Source organism: Lagenorhynchus albirostris, chromosome 2, assembly GCF_949774975.1.
Source record: "Lagenorhynchus albirostris chromosome 2, mLagAlb1.1, whole genome shotgun sequence".
Classification (NCBI taxonomy): Eukaryota; Metazoa; Chordata; class Mammalia; order Artiodactyla; family Delphinidae; genus Lagenorhynchus; species Lagenorhynchus albirostris.
The window spans coordinates 170,322,728-170,342,458 of NC_083096.1; the positions used below are offsets into that span (position 1 = coordinate 170,322,728).

General features: G+C 38.2%; 1 protein-coding gene across 7 annotated transcripts in view; it reads left to right on the forward strand.

The window, feature by feature from the left end:
• Positions 1 to 19,731, forward strand: part of EIF4G3 (eukaryotic translation initiation factor 4 gamma 3) — a 370,577-nt gene that overhangs the window by 336,536 nt on the left and 14,310 nt on the right. For all 7 annotated transcript variants that reach the window (XM_060141188.1, XM_060141189.1, XM_060141184.1 and 4 more), the window contains 4 exons: positions 5,390 to 5,515; positions 6,710 to 6,791; positions 8,927 to 9,025; positions 17,525 to 17,671. In XM_060141188.1, coding sequence (XP_059997171.1) covers positions 5,390 to 5,515; positions 6,710 to 6,791; positions 8,927 to 9,025; positions 17,525 to 17,671 — 454 coding nt within the window. The remainder of the gene's footprint in view (positions 1 to 5,389; positions 5,516 to 6,709; positions 6,792 to 8,926; positions 9,026 to 17,524; positions 17,672 to 19,731) is intronic.

A 19,731-nucleotide genomic window follows, 5' to 3' on the forward strand; every position in this document is an offset into this window, starting at 1 on the left:
AAATTAACTTAAACCTAAAAGCCTTATTCTTTCAGTAAACCATGGTTCATTTTGGACAGGAAGTGCTTGTCTGTTCACTGTACCCCCATAGAAGCATATGTAACTCCCAAGTTGTTAATGATATAGTTTATTCCAAGTTGGTTTCATTGTGATTTCTCTTGATGGCTGGTTTGATGAAGGCTGGCTGTCACTTGTGTTATATCCTTATTTGATCAGGTTCTGATCATCTTTGTGATCATCACAAATGCATGGATTAGGTTCTTTGTGGTACAATCACAGAATCTTGCCCAGGCTTATGTTCTAAAATCAATATTTAAGGAGAAAATTGCATATGGTCAAAAATTTTGTTTTAGGAGCCATGTTGTGCAAAGGTAAACATAGAACCACACCCAGGACTGACAGGTACCCACTTTGTAAGAGAAAAGGAACTAAGACCTCCTGAAGGATAAATGTCAGATGGGGTAAATCTCACATCTCATACTCATTCGGGGTATATGCTCGTTGAGTGGGATGGCCGTAAGAATTCTGCACTATTTAAGTTATTTTTCTCATTGTAAATCTTTTTTGCCAATCTTTTTTGTGTTCTTGTAAATTAAATGCTGGTGATCACTGTATATCTTTCAGATATGGCCAACCGCTTAGAATAGTGTAACCATTAAATGCCAAGGTCGAATGTACTTAGGAATATTCATTTGATGTTGTAAGGAACGATGACATTGTCCTCAAGGTCCCAGAAGATGTATATTTGTTCCTAGGATCATTAAAAAGTTATCCTTCAGCAATGAGCTAGATTTCTCTCGATTCAGTGACTTGACCAGATTAAGGCCATCTGACCCAGTTAACTTATTAGTAAGAAACTTTGGCAAAAGTTGCATGGTTATTGGCCTTCAAAAGCCAGGATGTTTTTTCAGTTTTAAAAGAGATACATGAGATTCACTCCAGTAACCAGCCAGTGTAAATAACAAGAGCAAGTGAGGGTATTTATAGCCTCACACATTGAGTTCTGCCCCAGCCAACTTGCAACTATAGTTTCAGTAATACCTATTATATTAATTTATAAATATTTGCTTTTTACCAGATACTATGATATATTCACCAGAAAGTTTTGGAAATGAGAATGCTAGATTACTGTTTACCATTTCCTGTCTCTCTTCAAACTATACTCAGAAGTTGATTCATACCTGGAAAGCCCTCAAAGGAGTGTGTTCTAGCTTCATTGGCCTTAATTGAACTTGTGAGGTGCTAGCTTGGTTTCTCAGCTACCTCAGACATTTTCATTTCTCTTTGTGGGATTCCCTGAGGAAAAAGTGTCACATCCAGACATGGTGTCCACACTTTCATGGTGGTGCTGTCACCGCTGCTGGCAGTACAACCACAGCCACAGCCTTTTATTTAGACCAGAAATGAGATGAACACATCTCATCACTACTTCATCTCTCTCCGTCCCTCCTTCCTCTGCAGCTTGTGATAATGCAGCGGCTTCAGGCCCAGCTTTTGATACTTAGTTAGACCTAACCATCCTTAGACCAAGAGCCCTATGAAGACCCCTATTCTTTCCTAAATGCAGAGGCCCGGCACGGTGGAAACAAAGAGATAGCCTCTTGGTTATTATTTACCAAGAGCCTTCTTGCAAGGAGATGGTAGTTTCCCAATTCCTTCTGAAGCCTAAGTTATAAATAGATCATATTGTCCAGAGAGGCACATTTCACTGGAGCCACAGACATGCCCTGTCTTCTGTCTCTTTAGTCCCAGTATCCAAAGATCTGTGTCCTTACATAGCGCTGTGGGGGAACACAAGGTCAGCTTTCTTGGATGCTGATACTGCTTAGATGCCAACTTCTGAGCAGTCATTAAAGCTGTGATGGTTCTGGAAAACAAAGGAGAAGACCTCCAACTGTTAATCTGCCCTTTCTCCTACAGTTCCCCAAAGCATGCACTGCTACTTAAATAGTAAGGTAGACTAGACAGAAATTTCAGGTAGGCTCTTTGTGTCATGTGGTTTATAAATAAAGCTTAGATCCTTTGGAATTTTCCTTACAAGATGCTGTATCAACTCTGAGCATAATAGTTGCTGTATATAAATAACATTTCCACAACATCAAGCCACCTTCTTGGAAATTTCAGGACTTGAATCTAAATACTTTATCATGCAAATTAGATAGGTAGGTACGTGGGCACATTACTGTGTAGGTGCATTTCAAATAGTGTGGTACAGTCATTTAATATGGCCTCAAAAGACTTCTTTTTAAAAACTGTCTACTAAAGGTAGTTGAGTGTAGCTCACTGTTCACCATGGAATTGGAATCTCTTTGAAAGTGTAATGAACAAATGAAAAACAGGTCAGTAAAAATTGGAGTTGACTAGAGACGTAAAATATGTGCCCTTCAAGGAATCTTGATATATTAGTATTTCATTTTGGGAGAGGCTTATTGGAAAGGAAATTCTTATCTCCTCCTTGACTACTTTTTTTTTTTTTTTGCGGTACGCGGGCCTCTCACTGCTGTGGCCTCTCCCGTTGTGGAGCACAGGCTCCAGATGCGCAGGCTCAGCGGCCATGGCTCACAGGCCCAGCCGCTCCGCGGCATGTGGGATCTTCCCGGACTGGGGCACGAACCCATGTCCCCTGCGTCGGCAGGCGGACTCTCAACCACTGCGCCACCAGGGAAGCCCTTGACTACTTTCTTGATTACTTTTTTGGAACTTTTCTTGCCACTTAAGGCAGTTCTGCTTTGGTAAAAAGATACTATTTGGTGCTTATATGGACAAGCAGACTTAAGTTCCATATGCAAAATGGTAGAGGTGCTAGTTAACAAGTGAAGACCCCATTTGCTCACATAGGTAAGATTTAGTTTAAATAGTCTTTTTTGTGGTATTCCTTTGAAGATGGTACTGGCTTTTTAAATCTTTTTTTTTTATTTCTTCCTTTTACCTGTAGTCAGATTCTCTAATGATCAGTCATAATAATACTTGACCAGTCTGATTTTGAGATGTTTTCATTCTTTCTTCTTTGATTATCTACAGTAAGATTTATATTTTTATTAAGTTATCATAATGCAAATTTTAGAAGATGCTGCTTGACAATATCACTTCCAATTGCGGTAGATTATTTTGCCTTTTTAGCAGATGTCTAATCAGAACTTTACTGAATTAAAAAATATATTTCTAACTTTGAACAATGTATTGCTTTCTTTAATTAAATTTTAGACAGGAACCCAATATATAAAATAAATAAAAGTAGAGTTTCTGTATTTGAAATGGGGGAAGGGATGTCCTAAGTCCCACTTGTGGGCCTCACGGAAGTGCAGTTTAGTGGGTGTGGTGGTCACTACATACCAAGAAGCAAGGCTACGGTGCAGCTGTTTCATTTATTCAGCCAGCTTCTGAATCTATATTATGTAAGGCATAATATGCATTCAGAATATACATTCAGAGTATATATAATATATAATATATTATGCAAGGCATTGTTACAAGCTAGGTAGTAGTCCAAAGACATAAAGATAATTATCTAGCAGCTTCTGCACACCTAGGATTTTTCTTTTAATATCGTACAAAAGGATTTAGGAACTGTAAATCTCAGAAATAAGTCTCTTACGAGCTTTTGCTTCAGATACCCTGTGTTCAGCCAAATATTTTTTTTTATCAGTAGTATGGATTTGATCAGTGATTGTGTTCTGCACATTGTACCATGATAAACTGACTAATCAAGAAGTAGAAAACCGGGGCAAGAATATGGGTATCTCTTTGTTGTAATATGAGATGAAAAGAAGAGCAAATACACTGCTGCAAGACCAAGACGGCTATAGTTGTCTCATGGACTCATTAAACGGTTTAATCTATACCGCTAACCCGTGGAACATGAATAGGCGTTATAGGTGATCAACCCAGAAATCCTGGAGCCCAGCCAGATTATGTTCCATCATTGGCACATTAACCGAGCTGAAAGTGGACATAATGAGAGAACAGTCAAGAATCTGTTGTACAGCAAATAGATGTCAAATAATTGCAAGCTGTGAGGTCACAAAGTTGTCATTAAGGATTCATGAAGCCCAGAGTTAGATAATGTGGCTGAGCTGCCAGTTGTTTTGAAATGGCACCTTCAGGAAAGGGACCCTGCCTTGTAGTTTTTAAGTGAAAAAGTGTTGTGTAGGCCTCTGAGGTAGGTAAGAAGAATGGCACACTCTGGCTAGACACTGGAATTGCAGTGAAAAAGCACACATTTTATGTGTGCAGAGATCTAAAAGGATACGAAGACTAATACCACCTGCTCTTGGCCCCTTCATTCATTTGCCCTTTCCTTCTGATTATGTGTATTTCCTTGTGATTATGTATATGTCTCCTATAGTTTAATTCACTTTTGTTTTTGGACTTTTAAATATTCTCTATATTGGAATGATTAACAAAGTCTTGAGTTATGTTTTTATACTTAAAATGAATAGCTGTGGGCTTCCCCAGTAGCGCAATGGTTGAGGGTCTGCCTGCCGATGCAGGGGACGCGGGTTCGTGCCCCGGTCTGGGAGTGTCCCACATGCCGCGGAGCGGCTGCGCCCGTGAGCCATGGCCGCTGAGCCTGCGCGTCCGGAGCCTGTGCTCCACAACGGGAGAGGCCACAGCAGTGAGAGGTCCGCGTACCGCAAAAAAAAAAAAAAAAAAAAATGAATAGCTATGATTTTCAGCCTAAATAAGACTGGGCTGATATTTGGTGTTTCTAAATTTTATATTGAAACTCCATTTATTTTACTTCACATTGAGAAGTATTCCGTAGCATGAAAGCCTGAAACCATTAGCTTTTCTTAGAGGTCGAACAGTTTGTAACATGTCATAATGACGGTGTTATATAGTAATGTTGTCAGGCTCTTTTGTATCCATCCAGTTTCCTTCCCCATTGTAAGCTCCTCAGTGACAAGGATTTTTGTCTTTTCTTCTCCTTGTGTCTGGTCTGCATTACACTAAGTTTTTAGTCAGTGCTTCTGACTGACTCAGAGGATATGATACTCAACTGTAGTGAACTATTTATAGTGTGGGATTAAATAGAATAGCCTGTTACCCTAGAACGTCATATAACTGCCCCATTTTCATCATTTAAGTCTTTCAGATGTCACTTCCATACAGAGGTATTTTCTGATCACCCTCTAGGGATAGCCTAGTACCATAGTTCATGTTCTTCAGAGAATTAGCCCTATCTGCAAATAGGCTTTTGGTGGTTTTGTTTTCCTCCCCACACTAATACAAGCTCTTTGAGAGCAAAAACTTGTTTACTTGATGCCTAGAACAGTACCGAACATAGCAGTTGTTTAATAGGTATTTGTTGACTGGTTTTTGGTCTGTTTATTTAATGTTAACTTTTGAATTACATTTGCATGTGAATTTTTTTCCTGTTCTTTTTCAGTTTTTCAGAAACACTGGAATTGGCAGATGACATGGCCATTGATATTCCCCATATTTGGTTGTACCTTGCTGAACTGGTGACCCCCATGTTAAAAGAAGGCGGAATCTCCATGAGAGAACTTATCATGTAAGTTATACTTGTTTCTTTTGATGTATATCTAGTTAAAATGACTCAGAGCCTGCCAGCTAGCTTCCTAGCATAGTGCTCTCGCTTCAGTGCCTTTGAGGACTCTCACACGCAGCCTGTGGCTCTTTCAGACTTCTAATTTCAGTATAAAAATGTTATATTTTTCTAAATTGGAGAAGTGATGGGGATATAATAGCCCTGTGGTCCATTAAGGTTAGATATGGCTCCAGAATCATGCAGTTGGAAGGTGATTGCTCCTGGAAGCTTAATGCTAATCTGACTTTTACGTCTCTCATTGCGCCAATGCTGTAAGAGGTTATAGTTCCACATAATAACATTCAGACTGTGGTACCTGCATAGCACATGCTCAGGTTGTTTTAAAAGGAGCTGAGCCCTTAGGCATTTCTAGATTTGGACGTGAGTGGGAAATTGTTGCTACATTGTGTAGACTAGTATTTCCCAAACTCTTCTTCAAAACATTAGTATTTCCCTCAAAGCTGTTCACATAGTCAAACTCTGCATACTATTGTGTCCCTTTTCTTTGAGATTCACAAAGCGTATTATAGCACGTTAAAGGTTGTGAGAATCCTATAGTAAAACCAAGCAACAAATAAAAACTGTAGCTTTGTTTAAGTCAGCAGTGCTTCGCTTAATTGACTGTAGAATCCTTTTTTGAGGAATAATTATTGACGTCCTGTGGAACACAGTTTGGGAAATACTGTGGAACACAGTTTGGGAAATACTGATATAGACTGTGAGAAAATTGGTTCCTTTCTGTTTCATCTGTATTCTAAAGAAAACCTTCCTTTCTTAAAAACACTTCATAACTAAGCTTCACAACTCCCGGCTACCTTAGGTGCTTCTCTTCTTTCGGCTTAAGGTGGAGCTCATGTAAATAAACAGATTGTTAAGTGAGACTGATCTTTGCATTGCTTCCGTCACTGAAGCAGCTAGAGAAAAAGGCAAAACCCAGGAACTCTAAAGTCTCTTTTCCAGCTTCCCCATGAAGCGTAAAGTGAACCTGAAGTCTCTGAACTACTTCTGAAACTTATTACTTAGAGATGTTCTGGAATTTTGCTTGCCCGGTATTATTTAGGTTGCACAGTATCTTCTTTTGGCACACATTGTTTGCATACTGTTCTAGAACAGAGAGTTTGTTCAGAGGTACTTAATCACTACTCTTATCTTTTACAGAGAATTTAGCAAACCTTTACTTCCTGTTGGAAGAGCTGGAGTCTTGCTTTCTGAAATATTGCACCTTCTATGCAAACAAATGGTGAGTGTTGGATTTAGCAGCCTATTGGGAAGTGTAGTGATTTTGATCTTGGGTTATCCGTGAAAAGCGTAGGTATCACTGTGCAGGTAACTCTCTTAACGTCTATTATTTGAAGAAAAAAAAAGAAAAGTGAGGTTTCTGGTTCAGTCTAGTTTCTTCCAAAGGTATATTTGTCCTTCTGTTTTCTTGTAATTTGGGAAAGAATTATCTAATCTCAGCCAGATTTGGTACAATTCTAAAGAATCTCAAGATGTATTTTATTTGTGGCTAATGATTTTATCTTCTCTTGAAACAAAATGGCTATATTATTTATACTTTTTAATAGATTTCAATTAAAACTCCTCTGCTTTCAGAGAAAGATAAGATCCATAAAATGATTAATTTTACAATATATTTGGATCACGGGCTAGGTAATCTGATTAGAAATAGGTGGTAAAAAAAATCATATTGATATCACTTACATGTGGAATCTAGAATACAACACAAATGAACTTATCTACAAAACAGAAACAGACTTACAGACATAGAGAACAGACTTTTGGTTCCCGGGGTGGGGTTGGGGTAGGGGAGGTAGGGGAGGGATGGACTGGGAGTTTGGGATTAGCAGATGCAAACTATTATATGTAGAATGGGTAAACAATAAGGACCTACTGTATAGCACAGAGAACTATATTCAATATTTTGTGATAAACCATAATGGAAGAGAATGTGAAAAATAATGTATATATATGTGTAACTGAATCACTTTGCTGTGCAGCAGAAATTAACACAACATGATAAATCAACTATATTTCGATAAAATAAATTTTTTTAATGGCAAAAAAAGAAATAGGTGGTAAAAATGATTCTGCAGGATTGTGAATTTCTATCTTAAAGTTGCATTTATTTTAGTTTAATAACTACTGCATAATTCTTTGCAAAGCTCTATGCTAGGATTTTAGTCTGCAAAGATAGCTAAACCTTCAAAGAATTTATAGACTGGAGAGGGAGACAAATAAATCTAAACCAATAGTTTCAAAAGAGAGTGTCAGTGCTATATTAGAGGTCTAAGACGTTTGGGAAAGTGGTGTAGCTTCACAAAGGTGAAGAAACGTCAAAACAACTCACGTATGAAAATTTTAGAGTGATTTCTGACTTAAACTATTATACTTATTTGTATAATAGTTATTCATAGATAGGTGTACTAAACAGTCTCGTCTCTAATTCTAGTTGATTATCTGTTTGTTCTTAATATTCTTTGCTTGATGGCACTAAAGTTTTTATTGAACCCTAATTTGTAGATCCAGAATTTTCTCCTCTTCTACCTACTTGACTTTAGTCCCTAAAATTCAAATTCTTGTTAACTTTTATTTGTAGAAACAGAAAGCAAATTCTCACTTCTCCTAACTAAAACAAAATTCTCATAGAATATAAGCTCTGGAATTAGCCTGAGTTTAAATCCTTACTCTGCCAGGTTATCAGCTATACCTTGGGCAAATTAGTCTGTGAAATAACTAGTACATGTTTCTTAGATGACAGTTGCAGCCTCAAAGCCTGACATTTTCCTTTATCACTGTGACTTTGTTCAGGCAGTGGACTTGTACCTCCTCATCAGTTTTCCACCTGACAGCAGGTCTTCTCTGTTGTTTCCTGGGCTCAACCTTGCACTTCTTCTTGCCCTTGAAATAATTCTCATTCCTTGATCAGGAGCAATGACTTCCTTAGTCATTCTCATGTTAGGTCGCATAATCGTAACCTACTGTGAAGAGGGACTCCAGGGAGGCTATTGAATGGCTTTAATAGTGGATGCATATAGCACTATCCAGGAAAAGAGACAGTTTTGAATTTATAAGCTCTGTGAATTGGACTCTTTTTAGGTGATTATATTCATAAATCCCAAACACCAGCTTGCAGATCCCCAGATTAGTCATCTGGTAGAAGAAATTCTTGAACGTTAAGCAACTGTACTTCATTTACCATTACATTTATGAACATTCAGACATCTCAGTTTGAAAGCTAAGTGTCCTAAGAAATTAACTTCATATCAGCAAGGAAAAGTTTCAGTTTTTTAGCCTTCCTTCAAACTTCTGTACTCTTGACTTCTTTTTCTCTTTCCAATGTAAAACTAAATGGATTGGACTTAATGTCTGTTTTAGAGCCATAAGAAAGTGGGAGCCTTATGGAGGGAGGCTGACCTCAGCTGGAAGGATTTTTTACCAGAAGGGGAAGATGTACATAATTTTCTCTTGGAGCAGGTGAGTAAGAGCAAGGCTTGTGCCTTCCTGTTTGATCGTAGTTGGTCTGTTTCTTAGAGGAGATAAAGGTATTTGTACTAGTATTCCAGTTATTAAAATTAGACCAAAATAGGAATTGTGGTCAAGATGTCATTGTAAGTCCATGCTTTAAAGCCACTTTACCCAAAAAAACCTCGTGATTCCTAAGGACAGATATTTTCTGATCTCTCGTCAGAATCAATCATGATTCTCACTAGGCAACTTTTAACAACATCGTAGCTTTTCGTCTCTGCGTTAATTAGATGATAGATAAAAAAGAAAAGAAAAATTTAAGGACTTAGCCACACTTAGAAAACAAGCTACACGTCTCCATGAACCAGAAATGAAATTGATGAATAAAGCAGGGTTAATAGGGCTAAAGCTGCAAGTCTTCTGAGCTCTGGGTCTGAAAGCAAATAGAGACAGGAGAAGTTATTTCTGTGGGGTAATAGGGTCTAGATGCCCCTTTCAGGGTAGAAGACTGGAGACAGGCTTACTGCATGTCACTAAGTGGAAACTCGATAAATACGAGGAAGTAGATATAGTCTTATAGGCAGAACCTTAGCTAAGCTGCCTACTGACTTGCTAACTGGATTCAGAAATCCACAACAAGGCGGAAGGCTACATAGTCAATATAATCTGGTCCTAAGTAAAGAATTGTGGGGGATCAAATAGAGGCAACTGTAAAAAGAGTGACGAAACAAAAACCTTCCTCTCAGAATGGTCCTGCAAGTCAGAACCCTAAAACATCTGAGGAAAATAAGTGCTAAGACAGCCAACAAAATCGGCAATAAGAAGAAAAAAATCACTCTTAGGAAAAAAGAAAATAATAAAGCAATCTGAAAATGGCTTTAAGTATATTTTAAGCTGGATATATTTAAGCTGGATAAAGACATTAGGTTAACTGTGGACTTTAGCTTCCTTTTGGTTGTAGTCTAGATACACTGAGGAGCACTCCTGCCATGATAATAAGAACCTACATAAGGCATAATTTATCTTGCATAGCTGGGCTCATAAAAAGTGGAAGAAATTCCCAAGTAACAAAACGAATAAGGGGGAAAAAAGCCAAAGATGAAATCGACTCTGAGCAGTAAGCACATGTAAAGGGTGTGTTGCCTAATACCATTATAAGCGCTGCCAGAGATCTTGAATATGTTAAAATGGTCCCAGTTCAACATTACCCTGGCTCCAAGAAGCAGCAAACCAAAATGCTCTTTGGACAAAACTATACTCAACTTAGCTCTTACTTCCTACAAATCAACATTATCTAAATATATGAGTTAATACTTAGAGTTCATTTAACGTATAACGAAACAGGTAACCATGAGTGACAGTAAACAGACAGTAAGTGCAAGATTTAGACTCCAAAGACTTGAGATAATGGAATCATCACTCAGCATATAAAATAACATTATTTTAAAAAGAGGGAATCACAAAAATGAGCAAACATGAAGAGAGTAGTCAAAATGACTGGGCAGATATAAAAAGAGAAGGAGAAGAAACTAGACAGAATTCTAAGAGCTGTTACGAAATTTAGAGGATAGAATGAGAAAGTCTAACGTGTCTAATTGGAGTCCTAGAAGGGAAAACAGGGTGAATGGAGAGGAGGCAATATTTGAAGAGACTGTGGCTGACTTTTCCAAAACTGAAAAATATATGAATCTATATAGAAAGCACATGTATACCACATAGGATAGTTACATTTTAGTGAAACTGCATAATATCAAAAGCAAGCAAAGAACGATTTTAAAGTAGCTAGAAAGAAGCAGCACATTACCTACAAAGGAAAAGCAGACTTTGCAATAGCAACAATGAAAGCCAATTGTTATCAAAGTATACATAGATAACAATGAAAGATGGCGGCGTAATCTTTTTCTTTTTTGCGGGGGGGCAGGAGCTGCATCGGGTCTTAGTTGCGGTACGTGGGATCGTTCATTGAAGCGCGCAGGCTCTTCGTTGCGGAGCGCAGGCCTCCCTCTAGTTGTGGCGCACAGGCTCCAGGGTGTTTGGGCTCTGTAGTTGTGGCATGTAGGTTCCAGAACATATGTGGGCTCTGTAGTCTGCAGCATGCAGGCTCTCTAGTTGAGGCACAGGAGCTCAGTAGTTGTGGCGCATGGGCTTAGTTGCCCCATGACATGTGGGACCTTAGTTCCCTGGCCAGGGCTTGAACCTGTGTCCCCTGCATTGTAAGGCAGATTCTTTACCACTGGACCACCAGGGAAGTCCCGGAATAATCTTAAAGTGCTGAGAAAATATCAGTTAATCTAGAGTTGACTTCCGAATAAACTAACCTTTAAGGATAAGGGCAACATATATTTAGAAACTTAATAACACACTTCTAAATAACCCGTGAGTCAAGGAGAAATCATAAAAGATTTTTTAAATATTTTATACTGAATGAAAATGAAAACACAACACATCAGAATTTGTGGGATGCAACTAAAGCCATACTTAGAGTGAAATTTTTAGCACTGAACACCTGTGTGTAGGAAACAAGTAAGGTCACAAATCAGTAACTTCAGCTTCAACCTTACAAAATTAGAAAATGGAAGAGCAAATAAAACTCAAAGTAAATAGAAAAAAGAAGGGGCTTCCCTGGTGGCGCAGTGGTTGAGAATATGCCTGCCAATGCGGGGGACACGGGTTCGAGCCCTGGTCTGGGAAGATCCCACATGCTGCGGAGCAACTAGGCCCACAAGCCACAACTACTGAGCCTGCGCGTCTGGAGCCTGTGCTGCGCAACAAGAGAAGGCTGTGAAAGTGAGAGGCCCGCACGTCGCGATGAAGTGGCCTCTGCTTGCTGCAACTAGAGAAAGCCCTCGCGCAGAAACGAAGACCCAACACAGCCAAAAATAAATAAATAAATTTTAAAAAACGGAAATAACAAGAATCAGAGCAGAAGTCAATGAAACAGAAGAACAGTAGAGAAAAGTCACTGAAGTCAAAAGCTGGTTCTTTGAAAAGATAAAATTGATAAACCCGTCGCCAGACTAATCAGGAAAAATAAAAAAGAGAAGGCACAGATTTCTAATAAAAAGAATGAGAGAGGTGACATTGTATAGATTCTACACATAACAACAGGTAAGAGAATTTTGCAAATAATCTTTATGCCAATAAATACACCCACTTAGTTGAAATGAGTAAATTTCTTGACACAAACTACTAGAGCTGACTCAAGAAGAAGAATAGATAACCTGAATATCTATGAAAGAAATTGAAGTAGTTAACGTCTCACAAAGAAAACTCCAGGCACCAGTGAGTTTACTGATGAATTCTACGAAACATTTAAGGGAGAAATAATGCCAATTCTGCAAAGAATTCTACACCAATTCTTCCAAAACATTGAACAGGAGAGACTTATTTTCCAACTCATTCTGTGAGACCAGCATTAAACTGATAACAAAATCAAGGGCATTTCAAGAAAAGAGAACTATAGACCAGTATTCCTAATTAACACAGAGAAAATCTTGTCAACAAAATTTTCACAAATCAAATGCAACAGTATATAAAAAGGATAATACATCATAACCAGGTAGGTTTTATCACAGGAATATAAGGTTAATTTAAAATTTAAAAATCAGTGTATGGATGGAGGGAAGATGATATAGTAAGAAGGTCCAGAATTAGTCCCTCCACTGAAACAACTATTGAGCTGGGAAGGTCTGTTAGAATCAGCTATTTTGGAATTGTGGAGTGGAACACGTGCACTACCAACACCAGGAGGATGCTTGATGAAAAAAAGAGTCTGGTAATTTCCAGTGATTTTGGTGTTTTGCATAGAAGGCTATCAGCCCCCAGCTCTGTGACAGACAGCTGAGGAGACAGTAGCACCTTCTTTCTGGCGCCAGGTTGAGCACTAAAGACCTTGCCCTCTAAAGATTGGTGTTGTGTCTTTTAATCTGCGTAGCAGTTCACCAAGTGTCCTGTGCAGAACCTTGATGTCATTTCAGCTCCTCACCCTGAAGCAACTTCTTGGATGGGGTCTGTCAAAGAACTTAAACAGAACACATTTATGTCTTCCCCATGCCCCCATGCCCCTCTCTTTTTCTTATTGGATCCAGGCATTCACTGAAATCTCTGAAAGGTCACTGGCTGACTGCAGAGATAATGGATCAGAGACTTCAGTAACCATATACGAGAAGGAATATAGTCCTTGTCTAAAAGTCACTAAACAGATGACTGCAACATCATACAGGGTGAGGGAGAGAATCTGATGTCCAGACTTACTGCATTACACTGTCTAGTTTTCAACAAAAAAATTATGAAGTATTCAAAGAAACAGGAAAATACAGCTCATTCACAGGGGAAAATAAGAAAATGACAGAAAGCATCCCTGAGGAAGCCCAAACATTGGGAATACTAGACAAGGACTTTAACTGACTTAAATATGCTCAAGTTGCTGAAGAAAACCATGGACGAAGAAATAAAGGAAATCAGAATGATGAATTGAACAAGTTGAGAATACTGGTAAAGAGGTAGAAATTATAAAAAGGAGCCAAGTAGAAACTGAAAAGTGGTAATAGCTGAAATGAAAAATTAGACTCTTTCAACAGCAGGTTTGAGCAGGCAGAAGAAGCAGTCAGCGAACTTGGAAACAGGGCAATTGAAATTGCTCAGTCAGTCAGGAATCACTGATTCAGCACTAATTTACTACGATGAAAATCCATCTTCAGTATTCACAACAGATACACTCTTTTACTAATTGTTTCGCTAATGAAATTTCTGGCATTGTTATATGGAACTGAATATCATTGAATTTTTTTAAAGTCCCTATAGTTTATTTTTTAAAGAAAACTTTAAATTGTAATAATACATATTGAAAAAATAATCCATTTAACATATAAAGAGGCTTTGAAAAAAGAAATTGCTCAGTTTGAGGAGCAAAGAAAAGAGAATCAAGAAAAATTAACAGAGTCTAAGGACTTAGGGGACACTGTCAAACACATCAGTATATACATAATGTAGTCCCAGAGAAGGGAGAAAAGAGCAGAAGAAAGTATTTAAGTATTTGAAGAAATAATGGTCAAAAACTTCCCAAATTTGTTCAAAGATATGAATCTACACATCTAGGAATTTCAGCAAACTCCAGGCAGGATAAAGTCAGTTTGACATCAAGATATAATGAAACTGTTGAAAGACAAAAACAAAGAAGAAATCTTGAAAACATCAAGAGAGAAGAGACTCGTCACATACAAAGAAGCCTCAATAAGATTAACAGCCAGTTTATCATCAGAAACTATGGCTGTCAAAAGACACTGGAATGATATATTTAAAGTACAGGGCTTCCCTAGTGGTGCAGTGGTTAAGAATCCGCCTGCCAATGCAGGGGACACAGGTTCGATCCCTGGTCCGAGAAGATCCCACATGCCGCGGAGCAACTAAGCCCGTGCACCACAACTTCTGAGCCTGAGCTCTTGAGCACGTGTGCCACAACTACTGAAGCCCACGCACCTAGAGCCCGAACTCCACAACAAGAGAAGCCACCGCAGTGAGAAGTCTGTGAACCACAATGAAGAGCAGCCCCTGCTCGCCTCAACTAGAGAAAGCCCCGCGCGCAGCAACAAAGACCCAATGCAGCCAAAAAAAAAAAGGATAACTAAAGTACTAAAATTTAAAGACTGTTTATATCTGGCAATATTTCCTATAAAAATGAAGAAGAAATTAAGACATTCCCAGATAAAAACTAAGTGAGTTAGTAGACCTTCCCTGCAAAACTGAGTCTGTCAGGCTGAAGCAAAAGAACACAAGAGTGTAGCTCGAAGCCATACAAAGAAACATAGATAACTGGTAAAAGTAGCCACACAGGGAAATATAAAAGCAAGTATTATTATGTTTTTGGTTTGTAGTTCCTCATTTTCTTTGCTATATGATTTAAAAGGCAAATCCATAAGGAAATAACTATAAATATGTGTTAATGGGCATACATTGTATAAAGATGTAATTTATGAAAATAACTACCCAAGGATGGTTTCTCTCAGAATTCCCATGAGACCCAACAGTTGTACTTCTAGGTGTATATCCAAGAGAAATGAAATCATATGGCACCCTGATTTGAAGTCAAATAAACCTGGATTCAGGTTCCAGTTTTCTACGACTTAAGACTTGAAGCAAATTACTTGATTTCTCTAAGCCTCATATTCCTCACCTATGAAATGCTTATAAGAACTATCTGGTAGAATTTTTATGGGGATTAAATGAGATAATGTTTAAGAAGCACTGAGCATAGAGAGGAACTCAGTCAGTTACGGATGATGTTGTTATTAATAAAAATGTTCAGGGCTTCCCTGGTGGCGCAGTGGTTGAGAGTCTGCCTGCCGATGCAGGGGACACAGGTTCATGCCCCGGTCCGGGAAGATCCCACATGCCACGGAGCAGCTGGGCCCGTGAGCCATGGCCACTGAGCCTGCGCGTCCGGAGCCTGTGCTCCACAATGGGAGAGGCCACAACAGTGAGAGGCCCACATACCACAAAACAAACAAACAAACAAAAAATGTTTAAAAGACAAAAAAAATGAGGTTCCAGAAAACTTGGCCTTCTGTATCCTGAATATTAGCTTTCTTCTAAAATGGCTGGTTTAGGGACTCCCCTGGTGGTCCAGTGGTTAAGACTCCACACTCCCAATGCAGTGGGGGGGCCTGGGTTCGATCCCTGGTCAGGGTACTAAGCCTTTGTGCCGCAACTATTGAGCCGGCGTGTCGCAACTAGAGAAGCCTGTGCGCCACAACTAGAGAGCCCATCAGCCACAACGAAGACCCAGCGCAGCCAACATAAATAAAAATTAAAATGGCTGGTTTAATGCCCTTTTTCCGGGAACCCACGTACATTCTGCAAGAGGTAGTGATGAGCTGATCCATAAATTTGAAGCCCAGCCTTCTAGGTTCTAGGAGGATTCAATAACGTATACAGAAACACAGGGATTCTGAGAAATAAATGTTTCTCTCCAATGACCAAGGTAAACTTTACAGCTCACCACTGACTCTGTTTGGCCATGGTAAAGACGTTCACTTTCACATTTTTATGTCGTATTATATTAATGAGCAATGTAATTCATGTTTGATTTTGCTGCTGTTGTTAATCACTCTCAGACCTTCAGTCATCTATGTAGATATAGGGTAGGTTAAAGAGGTATTCTGTGTAGGTGTTCTAACACCTAAGAGTGTTAGAACAAATTTGGAGAATGTTTCAAGGCTGTGAAAAATTGCCTGTTCTTAAAAGAACTTATGGCCATCTTCTTGTGATTTTGTATATATATTGAAATGTGGTGGTTGAGATATTTATCAACATTGAATCAGAAAAATTGTAACACTGAATCATGTTTCTAAACTCTATAGGAATATATTTTAAAATGGGCATAAGTGGTAAAGACAATTAAAACGATAGAATGAAATTTTTATTTCACAGAATTCAAGGTAATTTTTTCTTTGTGGATCAAAGGAGGGTATAGGAATATATCAGAGTCTTCTAAGGTATTAGAGGAAAATATGTTAATAATCTTTAATATTTTAATCATGGTTTTTTCATAGAGAAATTTCATAAGGCAAAACATATACCTCATTTCCTTATACCCTTGAAACTGAAAAATCATTTTGATTATTGATTTTTTTTAACTACCATCTAAGAGTTAAACAATTATGGCATCGTTTCTCACACTCAGATTCAGAATGGTCAAGAGGTGTTTGAAGGACTTGACAAAACTAAAAGTATAGAGTTTTTGACAGCTGCTCGGTGGCAATAGTGATACTAAATCATAGGCTGCAGAAAGGGAGTTAAATTGTACCCTTGCCAGTACTCCTGCCCTGCCTTAGAGCTATGTCACAGCTAAAAGCCAGACTGAAGCACCCAGGGGTATTATGTTAAATGAAATAAGTCAAGAGAAAGACAAATACTACATGATTTCACCTATATATGGATTCTACAAAACAAATCAAAACCCATAGATACAGCGAATAGGTAGTTGGTTGCCAGAGGGGAAGGGGTTGGCAGGGGTGAAATAGGTGAAGGGGGGGGTCAAGAGGTACAAACTTCCAGTTATAAAATAAATAAGTTATGAGGATGTAATGTATAGCATGGAGAACACAGTCAATAGTATTGTATTGACTTTGTATGGTGACAGATAATGACTAGACTTATTGTGGTGACCATTTCACGGTGTATACAAATGGCAAATCACTATGTTGTACACATGAAACTAATATAATATGTCAGATGTACTTAAATTTTTTAAAAAGACTGAAACTCAGAATGATTTGGAGAAGTAAGCTTTTGTTTTTAAGAAGAAGCAGAGCTATGCAGTATTAAAAAATGGGGAAATATTCAGAAGGATAATGGAGTGAGAATCTATTAGAACAATAAATATAGAATGGCTTCTGCTGATCATTTTGATTCCATGTGCAATAGAAGAGATAGCCCATGACTTTGTTTTCCTCTCAGGGTGATAATAATATTGAATTATGTTAATATGTTTAACACTGTATGTTACAGAAGTTGGACTTTATAGAGTCTGATGGTTCCTGTTCCTCTGAAGCACTTTCAAAGAAAGAACTCTCTGCCGAAGAGCTGTATAAGCGACTCGAGAAACTCATTATTGAGGACAAAGCAAATGATGAACAGATCTTTGACTGGGTAGAGGTATAAAGACTATGTCACCTTCCCTGATATCTCTGCAAGAAAGATTCTTGTGGGATCCCTTCATTCACATATTTACCCTGTCACTTAATGGGAGTTTTTAACTTTAATGAAGTTAGTTTTTATTCTTACATGTTTATGTATTTGAAAGTAATGCTGTTTTTCTATTTTTATAAGATTCATAGTCTTTTATAAAGTCAGGTAAAAATATTCAGAACATAAGCCATTTTTCTGGATCTCTCATTAGTTTTGGATACACCCTGCATTTTACCATTCAAAAATTTGCATTTCTTTCTGAATGTTGTCATGTTTTAAATACTAATCTGGATAAAATTAATAAGCAATATATAATTGTTATTAAATGTGTTGACTGACATTTTCATAACAACGCTCCCTTCTGGAAACTTCATATCTTACTTATCTTGTGTTATGGAGTCTGTTGATCATGTCCGATTTTAATTTGTTACTGTATTCCTTTAAATAGTAACTTCTGTTTATGTACATGTGTTTTATTTGTGCACATTTCCATGGGATCGTATACTAATCCAAGTTGAAAGAAAGCCATTGAAGGCTAATCTAGTTCTCTCCCTCTTGCATAAATCTTGTTTTGTAGTCCTTCTAATGGGCTGTTGTTTTCTTAACAACTCATTTCCAGGCACTGAGAAATAATGAAGCTTCTGATAAATTGATTTTTTTACCTATTTTCCCTGCTGTCTATACGATAATCTGTCAACTCACCTAATTCAGAATCTTTTTAAAGTAATTTATACTAGTCAGTAAGATATATCCCTATCTCCCCCTCTAGGTTCTTTCATTCCTTCCTGAAATCTAGATATCCAGACCCTTGTCTGCTTATTCTCATACAAACATAACCTGGATTTTGAACATTCCTCTCAAAGTGACATGTGCAAACTGAGCATGATCACTGGGTGTGGTCCAACAGTACAGAGTTAGGTGGTGCTTTTTGCTTTTTTTTTTTTTTTTTTAAAACTGTGCTTCTGGCAGGCTCACTACACTGAGCTCAAACTGCTCTTTCAGTCTTTTTTTTTTTTAACATCTTTATTGGAGTATAATTGCTTTACAATGGTGTGTTAGTTTCTGCTGTATCACAAAGTGAATCAGCTGTACGTATACATATATCCCCATATCTCCGCCCTCTTGCATCTCCCTCCCACCCTCCCTATCCCACCCCTCTAAGTGGTCACAAAGCACCAAGCTGATCTCCCTGTGCTATGCGGCTGCTTCCCACTAGCTAGCTATTTACATTTGGGAGTCTGTATATGTCCATGCCATTCTCTCACTTCATCCCAGCTTCCCCTTCCCCCTCCCCATGTCCTCAAGTCCATTCTCTACATCTGTGTCTTTATTCCAGTCCTGCCCCTAGGTTCTTCATAACTTTTTTTTTTTTAAGATTCCATATATATGTGTTAGCATATGGTATTTGTTTTTCTTTTTCTGTCTTACTTCACTCTGTACGACAGACTCTAGGTCCATCCATCTCACTATAAATAACTCAATTTTGTTTCTTTTTATGGCTGAGTAATATTCCATTGTATGTATGTGCCACATCTTCTTTATCCCTTCATCTGTCGATGGACACTTAGGATGCTTCCATCTCCTGGCTATTGTAAATAGACCTGCAATGAACATTGTGGTACATGACTCTTTTTGAATTATGGTTTTCTCAGGGTATATGCCCAGTAGTAGAATTGCTGGGTCATATGGTAGTTCTATTTTCAGTTTTTTAAGGAACCTCCGTACTGTTCTCCATAGTGGCTGTATCAATTTACATTCCCACCAACAATGTAAGAGGGTTCCCTTTTCTCCACACCCTCTCTAGCATTTGTTGTCTGTAGATTTTTTGATGATGGCCATTCTGACTGGTGTGAGGTGATACCTCATTGTAGTTTTGATTTGCATTTCTCTAATGATTAGTGATGTTGAGCATTCTTTCATGTGTTTGTTGGCGATCTGTATATCTTCTTTGGAGAAACGTGTATTTAGGTCTGCCCATTTTTGGATTGGGTTGTTTGTTCTTTTGATACTGAGTTGCATGAGCTGCT